This window comes from Halyomorpha halys, unplaced genomic scaffold, assembly GCF_000696795.3.
Source record: "Halyomorpha halys isolate HHAL.00 unplaced genomic scaffold, Hhal_1.1 Scaffold198.1, whole genome shotgun sequence".
NCBI classification, from domain to species: domain Eukaryota; kingdom Metazoa; phylum Arthropoda; class Insecta; order Hemiptera; family Pentatomidae; genus Halyomorpha; species Halyomorpha halys.
The window spans coordinates 4,774-13,804 of NW_027113946.1; the positions used below are offsets into that span (position 1 = coordinate 4,774).

The window sequence follows — 9,031 nt, forward strand, 5'->3', positions numbered from 1 at the left end:
AGAATCAGTAAGCCATGAACCGTATCGGACCATTGTTATGATAACGACTTTTCTCTACGGCAGGAGACATCTCGCAATGAATCGTAACAAAAAAAATAAAAGAAAAAATATTAAAGAAAAGCCTGGCGCGCTCCAGAAGATTGCGGTATCCAATCTCCTTTTTTTGTCCCTTCCAAAGCTCCAGGCACATTTCAGCTACTGGAGGAAGCCCTCACAATATAAAGCAAAAAATGGCTCTTTGCTTCTGAATGGGACCCATCTGACCATCTATCTGTCACATTCACCAATCCAGAAATCATATCAGTCCTAAAGCAACACCGTGATTTGCTTTTGATATTTTCTTCTTCATAAAGGTTTTTTTCCCCTCGGCCTTAGACAATATCTATAGAAATTCATAACACGTTCAAAGGTATATATTGTTCGATTGTAATTTATTTTACACTTCATGTGAAATATTTTTTTATTGTATGTAAGTGAACTGAATTACTTAGCGGGTATTTTTAGACTTTGTGTACAAAACAATATTATATTTCTTTAGAAAAAAAAAAGTCTTTTCTTTTATTAAATACACTCAATAGAAAACATAATGATTTGTCAATTTTAAGCATATTATAAACGATCAGAGATTATTATGAAAAGATATTGTTACAATAACCAAAGCGAAGGGTATACAAACACCAATACAGATGTATAACTATAACCAAAAACCATAACAAACGGATCTCACACACCTTTTAGATAAACAGAATATAGATCCAAATTTTATCAACTAAAAATCATATATTTCAAAAAAGATTTCAAACAATATCTGAAATAAATGATCACTATAGAAAAATATACGAAATAACGAAAAATCAGTGTTCAAAAATTCGTTAAAGAAATTCTGTTCCTGGAATACTGTTTTTTTTTCCACTGTTGGGCTTGACTATGTGAACAATGGAGTCTCGAAACTTCTCCTTAACATAGTTGTATCAAGTCCTCAAGAACCACAAAAATAAAAGCAACCACATATATAAATACTGTGTTTATTTCTTATATACATTATTGTATTTATAATATATAAGTTATGGTTGGACAAGGCCTGTATAAAACTCTAATCCTAACTTCCCATGTAAATAAACCTCAATAATGTCTATAAGGAGCATCACAGAGATAATAAAGCAGTATCTTTCTAGTAAGCGTGCGTTGTAATTCTGTTCCCTTTTTTCCTTTTTTTAGTCTTTCAGTACAAGTGCTCGTAAGTTATATATATATATTGGTCATAGAGAATATTAGACATAGTCCAAGTAAATAAAAGCCCTCAGAGCATGTTAATGTATTTAACTATACATTTTTGTTGGTTCGCTCGCATTCACGAACAATTTGATGGGATAAGGCATGCATGTAAAGCTATGTACTAGAGTGGTTTAGTTCTAGATTATTTTAACTGAATCTGTACACTTCAATGCTTCAAAATAAATTACTTCCACGATATCTCTAATCTGAGGGTTGATTTAGGAGAATTGAACGCCATGTTTTAGAACCAAAGATTTCAGTATGAAGTCTTTATCATCATACACCATCACAATCATGGTAACAGGTGATGACAGTGGTGTGTCAGTGAAAGGCATGCATATACTCTTTATAATTTTATATATTTTTAAACTTTTCCTATTGGCTAATTTTATAATCATTACTACTTATTTTAAAATATTTATACCTTTACATAATTATATATTTAGTACTTTTATTTTACACACATATTTTCTTTACTTATAATTTTAAATATTCTTTATACTGAGAGAGAATCTGATTTAGATAAATAGGTAAATAATTGAATAAAATAAAATGAATAATATTATAAAAACTAAAAAACCAAATCCAAAACTGAAAATAAACGAAAAGATTAAAGAACCAAAACAATAAATAGCAAAAAAAAAATCATATACTTCTATTATGTATCTTAATATTTACTGACTGTGCCTCTGTATTATAGGAATAATATTCCATTGTCCAAATAGTCTTAGTATACTGTGAGTATGCAGTTGGGACACACTGCTTTTGAATATAGTGTTTCTCTTCTATCTAGCGGTAGTTTAGTATATAATTCGCCAAGTCTGCAGTATATAATTTTGATTTTCATATTAATTCTAAAAATTATTACATCGTCAATGCGATATACAATAGTGGGACAGTCACTTTGAAACCAGAGCTATATTTCTAATATTTCTAAAAAGTGCTGATGATTCGACAGAAAATTACTCTGACCTAGAGTCAAAGTATTTATTTATTTAGAAAAATAAATCGAAAAAGGGAGGATAAAAATTAGATTAGGTCAAATTATTTCACTAAGTTTGGAGTGATGCTCGTGTAACCAATTTAAAAAAAAAATGAATGTGTGTAGTTTATGAATGGCTAAAAATTGTGTTAAAATTCCTAATTCATCAACTGATCATGTCCGTGCATCTTAGTTTAAATCTTTCATATAATTAATTGTTAAAAGTTTCAAAGACAACCCTCGAAGAATGGTGTCGAAATTGGAGGATAAAAATAAATCCCAACAAATCACATTTACTCTTCGTCGTAAACCTGCCGACTGCCGTACAGTATACTTTAATAATGTGGCTCTTACCCCTATAGAACAGATTCGTTATCTTGGACTACACCTTGACAAACGACTAACCTGGAATCCTCGCACAAGACTGAAAACACATGAAACTGCACGCAGATTCCGACTATTACAGCACTTACTAGACAACGGTCTAAACTGCCAACTCATTACAAAAGACTGATCTACATGACATTAATATGGGCCATCTGGTCATACAGAATTGAGCTTTGGGACTCCACTAAACCTTCGAATTCCTCTCGTATCCAATCCTTGCAATCCAAAATCCTTCGTAAAATCCTCAATGCTTCTTATTTTGTTACTAATAAAACCATCCATAAAGACCTAAATGTTCCCTATATAACCGATATAGCCCGAACCCGATATCATTCCTTTCATAATAAACTCCCTAACCACCCAAACCCACCAGTTTCTAACCTTGCTTCCTCTTGAACTCCAAGAAGATTGCCTCGTGACCTTATATTGTAAATTGTTTTTAGAGTTCTACTACTGGGTAGTTTCTCTACATGCTGTATCATATCATTATCATTGTATCATTATGATCAAATTTGCTTGTTGTATTTTTCATACAGTTGTAAATATCAATAAATAAATAAATTAAAAAAAGACGTTTAAATGAACAAATAGGAATTAATCTGATCAGTCTTAACGGCGATAGGTTGACTTTAAGCAATTTTAATGTATGTTCTTGGAGTGTAACTGTATTTCAACAACAGAGGAAATACAGTTACACTCCAAGAACATGAGCTTTCTTAGACATTTATTGCAACACTTACAGCGTAAATAAAGCCTAGGAGATTTACTCTTTATTAATTCTAACTTTACTTTACTCTTTATTAATTCTAACTCGAATGGTATATTACGGAACAAGTGAATGAGATGAAGCAGTAAGCTGATTATAAATGTCTTAGGAGGCCTTGAATGGAGAAGATTGTTGGAGCCAGCAATTGGCCTCTAAATACTTACCTCTACCAAGATGTTACACAAGTTGCGTTAATCACACTCTATATACACGCAATGCATATATAATAGCATGGAAACTACCAACTCTAAAAAAATACTCTCATATACAAACCAGATATGGGATGCTATATTTACTGTGCACTGCAATGAATAAAAACATTTAGTCAATATTTAATGCATTGTTAACTTTAGACTTGATTGCCCTTCTCAACTACATAACGGATACATATACCATATAATAACGGAATTATGTACAGAATTTACACCTACACAATTTAAAACATGACTGGGTCGTTTGGGATGAGATACAGTATCATTCGCTCGGAATAATAAAATGAAATGAAAACAATAATTTTATTCTGGGATATAAGTCCCTTGAGAATAAAGTTCAAACATTATGATAATCTGTTTGGCGAACATTTAAAAGATTTCACTAACATTTCAGTTTTCAACCCAAAATAAATCTTACGAAGAAATTCATGAAGCTCCTCAGTACCAACTATAGACCAGCAGATGAGATCAGCAAATAAGAGAGTATACTAGGAGTTGACGGGTGTTCTGAGGAATGGAATCACGGAAACTTAGGAATTGTTCAAGAAAAGTAATGGATTCGCATGTGATCTGAGAAATATTCTTCTAGGAGAGGTGAATTCAGGGATATTAATTCTAGGATTGAAGTGAATCGGTTGGTTGTTAAAAAAGTAACGGATAGTTAGGAAGAGAATAAATAATTTGGCTAAATATAACTGAAATTTTATCCAAGAGTTTATTAAAAATTCAGGTAACTTAGTGACCTGTTTCTGGTCTACAGTTTTGTAAACCAGGTTACCGAGTTGAAAATAATAGCTAAAATTGAAATAGATACGATATTTATTAATCAATGTTTCATTCACGAATAAGGGCCGTATCCATGGCAATATTAGCTATTAGTTTCAACTATAGCTAATTTTTGTCCATCTCTGCCTGAAACTACTAATCTAACTTCGCAATCCCCATCGCTTAAGTAAGAAATTGTGTAGGTAACTTAGTGACCTGTTTCTGCTCTACAGTTTTGTGTATATAATTAATTATAACGATAAATGAAATATGATTAAGTAGAAAAAAAATCTATTGCATAACATTTCATATTAAGTGTGTTAATTAATTTTGATTGATTGGTCTATGGATATTAATAATGATGATGATGACCATGGTGCGAATTACATCGATAGGTGTGGACTTACTCCATGCTTCGGTTTTCCTCTCCGCATTCCTCGATTTCGCCCTCCTCTGTTACTGGGAGGCACTCCAGAATGTCTCTACTCACTCATGGTTTATTTTCACTGAATAATAATGAAGAAAGAATGACTGCTTGTAGAAAAAAAGATGGCTCTATCATGCACAAGTTTCTTCTACTCCACACAGAGGGCGCTAGAGGTAATGCTAGGTTCCACCACTGGCCAAAACGGGCGCTACCAGTGCCTACATTAGAGGGGTTCATCCATTCCGGACTTTTGGTCCCCGAAACAACACCTATGTTGGATCACAAATCCAATTAGAGCTATGGAAGGTTCCTTGTATGGCTACCTCCTTAAACGTAGATTTGCTCTAAATCTCAGTTTAACCGGCAATCATTGGTCGGTAAAGCTTAGCGCCAGATTTGAAGATTGCATTTTCTAGTGCAGTGAATAATTATTGGTTTTAACTGAGATTTATGATATCGTATTTTAATTTTTGGAGGTGCAACCGGCCTGCGTTACGCAAACTTCCAAATTAGAACGATCTGCTAATAAAACAATTCTTTATGTTTGGGTTTTAATTTAAAATGAAGAGAGCATAAGGTTTTAATATTAATATAATTAGGGTATAATTGGATTGCTGAATTAGAAGAAACAATTCTAAAGGAAATATGGAAGAAAATAGCAAAGAAGATGGGATATGTAAAAAGCGTAGCTGAGTCTAAATTGGATTGCTGAATTAGAAGAAACAATTCTAAAGGAAATATGGAAGAAAATAGCAAAGAAGATGGGATATGTAAAAAGCGTAGCTGAGTCTATTAGGTGTGCGATGTAGGTCAGACTAAGCCGTAGAAAATATCATATGATTTCCAAAATTAATTTTTTTTTTAAATAAGAAAAAAAAATTCAAATAGGTTTACAAGAATACTTCCTGCAATTAGATATTACAAAGTTTTTTTTAGTATTGTGATGTTTATATACTCATGATTTTGTTTTCGATGCTTGAAGAAAACTTTTAACTTCTTTTAAGGATTGTTTAATTAATAGTTATATTTAATATGAAATAAACAATGGTTTACACTAAATTAACCTGCCATATGATTTTGCACCATTAGGAGGCATGAAAACATAGAATTAAAAACCAAGTTAAGCTCATCCGTCTTGAAAACTTACAATGAGCAATACTGAATGTATGTCGCAGATTCAGGGAGATTTGTTTAAGGGATTCATCTCTCAAAATGGCGTTCAACAGGGAGATTCCCTAGCCTGTCTGCTATTCAATATTGGTATGGAAAAAGTTATTAGAGAATTAAAGGGTCAGACCAGTGGAACCATTTTTAATCATATGGTACAAATCCTGGGATATGCAGATGATATCGACATTATTGGGAGATTAAAAGCTGTTGTCCAGAAAGAGGCCTTTCTTGCCCTTGATTATGCTGCTCGGTCCCAGCTTGTTGTTAATACCAACAAAACCAAATATATGATTGCTGGTCAAGAAAAAGGTTTTAATGAAGATTTTTTTTCCAAATTGGTTATTACTCTTTCGAACGAGTTGAGGAGTTTGTGTACCTCGGATCACAAGTTAATGCCACCAATGATGTTTCGGCCGAGACAAGGAGAGGAATAGCATCGGCCAATATTTTTTTTTTTTACTGCGTCGGCATTTTGGTTAGTTCACTATCAAAATACACGAAAACTATATTGTACAAGATGTTAATTCGACCAGAGCTGCTCTACGCCTCGGAAACGTTGGCACTTTCGAAGGCCGATGAAAGGGATCTCCAAACGTTTGAGAAAAAGATATTCAGACGCATCTACGCCCCAGTAAAGGATGGCTCAGTTTGGAGAAGAAGCACAAATAGGGAAGTCCACTTGTTAATTAGTGAGCCTGATGTTGGAAAAATTGTGAGAATTGGTAGGCTCCACTGGGCAGGCCATGTGACAAGGATTGAAGAGATCGCAAATAAACTCCTCAATGAGCGCCTACATGGAACACGGTCGAGGGGCCGCCCAAAGCTTCGAAGGTTGGATGTTGTTAAAGGGGATTCAAGGACCCTGCTCGGAGTAAGGAATTGGAGAGCAGCTGCACTTAACAGATTAAACTGGTGGAAGCTGCATGAGGAGGACAGGACCCAGTAATGGGTTGGTCGCGCCTTTGATGATGATGATGAAAAACCAAAAATTAAAACATGTACAAGTAAAGGCATAGTTCCTACATCGAGTCAGAAGTATCTAAAGAGTCGATTGAAAGAAAATGTTTGTGAACTCCCTGACAAAGTATGATAACATACTAAAAAGAGTTACTAACAGGAAGATGGTTCGCATGGGAGCAAAATAACTCAGAATTAAATAATTATTACCATCCAAAGTTTTGCCCCACTTTGCAAGGCTTCATCAGGTCTTTCGAAAGGATGGAAAGCGAAAGAATGTCAAACGTACGTCTATCCTTTTATTTTTAAATTATGCTTTATTTTTATTATTATGAGGTGATTCTTTCGCATTCCTTCATATTGAAAAACTAACCTCATATCTCATCAAGCTGACTACAATTTGTTTTCGAAATTTTTATCAGCATGGCATTTATTATTTGATGTAATGTATTAATTTCGGATTTGAAGCCAAAACAAAGTAATTATAATGTTTATTATTTGACTTGATTGGACATTGATGAGTTTAAACAAGATAATTGGAGCAGTTTTGGAGAAAATTGTATAAAAAATAAATAAATAAAATTAATTTTATAAAGTTGGTATTAATAATTTTTGTTAATAAGTTGGTAATAGCGAACAGTTGCTATCATATGCCTACCATTAAAAAAATAAGTTTCGTGCATCAATGCATTTTTAAGCTAGGCTGTTCAAACAAACTCAAACTCAAGCGCTCCACCTCCCCATGCACACAACATTTTGCGATGTAAGGTTATTTGGACCTAAGGGGCAATAATACGTGTATTTCTATTGAAAACTTAAATTAGATTTTTTTTTCCATTTTATGGAAAAGTTATACATATTTACATTGTTTACAGAAAAAAAGAATATCTTCGTGCCCGTCAGTACATGATAAATTATTTTAATTATTAAAACATATTTAAAAAATTCTATTTCATTCATTTCTTTTGATATATTTTTGGAATATTTATTTTTATATGGTTCATATAAATAAAATATCCAGCTTACTCCTATCACCATTATTCTCATTTTATTCCTATTTATCCAAGAGAATCTAGAATGTTTAACAAACCAGCGGTACTTACAACAGGCACAATAACCTCTGAGGAGCTATTGTAGCGTAGACAAAGAGGTTGGTAGCCGCCAAGGAGATACGGCCACTTAAGAGGCGTTGTGACTGTAAATATTCCATTGTCTGCCTCAGAAATAATTACTGTTTGATTAATGCCTAAGGGGCTATCGATGCCTCTTTGTAAGCGAGGCCCGATCCCAGCTCAGGTAGGAATTACTTGCCCAATTAACCAGAAACTATTTACAACCTTTCATTGATTTTAAGTTAAGTCGTGTATTTTATTACCTAAAATTGATCGATTCCATTTATAATTATGACTATGATAAAAGAGTGAACAGAATATTAATTTATTAAACAAATTGAAACTCTTTTTAATTATTGGACTTGTTGACTTCTTGAAAAATAATATAAAGAAAATTTTATAAATACCTGGATTAAATTTTATTATAGCCTTATATAGGATATATAAGTTCTGCAACTAGCACCCTCACTAATCTCCCCACTGGCTGTTAATACTAGCGAAGCGGTCGTAAGGGAGGTGCCGGGATCTCAGAAACCCTGTTATTTCCTCCGCAAGTGAGAGAAGAGCTCAGTTCAGAGTTCCCAAGAATGAATAAGTATATTGTACATAGGAATGATTGTGTTCAAGATGTTATCTTACTGTAAGATTAATTTTGTTTTTATTGTTTATTATTTTTTTTTCTATTTCTTATTTTGTTATCATTTAGTTATATTTTTGTAAAAAATGGTATAAATGAACTCTATAATCCCTATTATCATTGTCTATAAATATGAGACAGAATAACAAATATTATACAATAACAATACAAATATATGTATGACATAAAAAACTATTATTTTTAATCTTAATTTAGTAGTATATCTTATAAGATAAATCGTTTATCGCAATTTTTATTTTAAATTTAGAAACTCAATTTTAATTTTCATGCCTCTGTTTACACATGGCTCTTAAAAACAGTTTCCTACAGTTTGATCTGTT

At 32.7% G+C, this 9,031-nt stretch overlaps 1 protein-coding gene across 1 annotated transcript; it reads left to right on the forward strand.

Annotated features, from left to right (window-relative positions):
- The first annotated feature begins 6,501 nt into the window (after positions 1-6,501).
- LOC136796720 (uncharacterized) lies at positions 6,502-6,930 on the forward strand. The gene has a single exon (XM_067051179.1). It carries the CDS (start codon positions 6,502-6,504, stop codon positions 6,928-6,930), a length of 429 nt encoding a protein of 142 aa, XP_066907280.1.
- Positions 6,931-9,031: the final 2,101 nt, after the last annotated feature.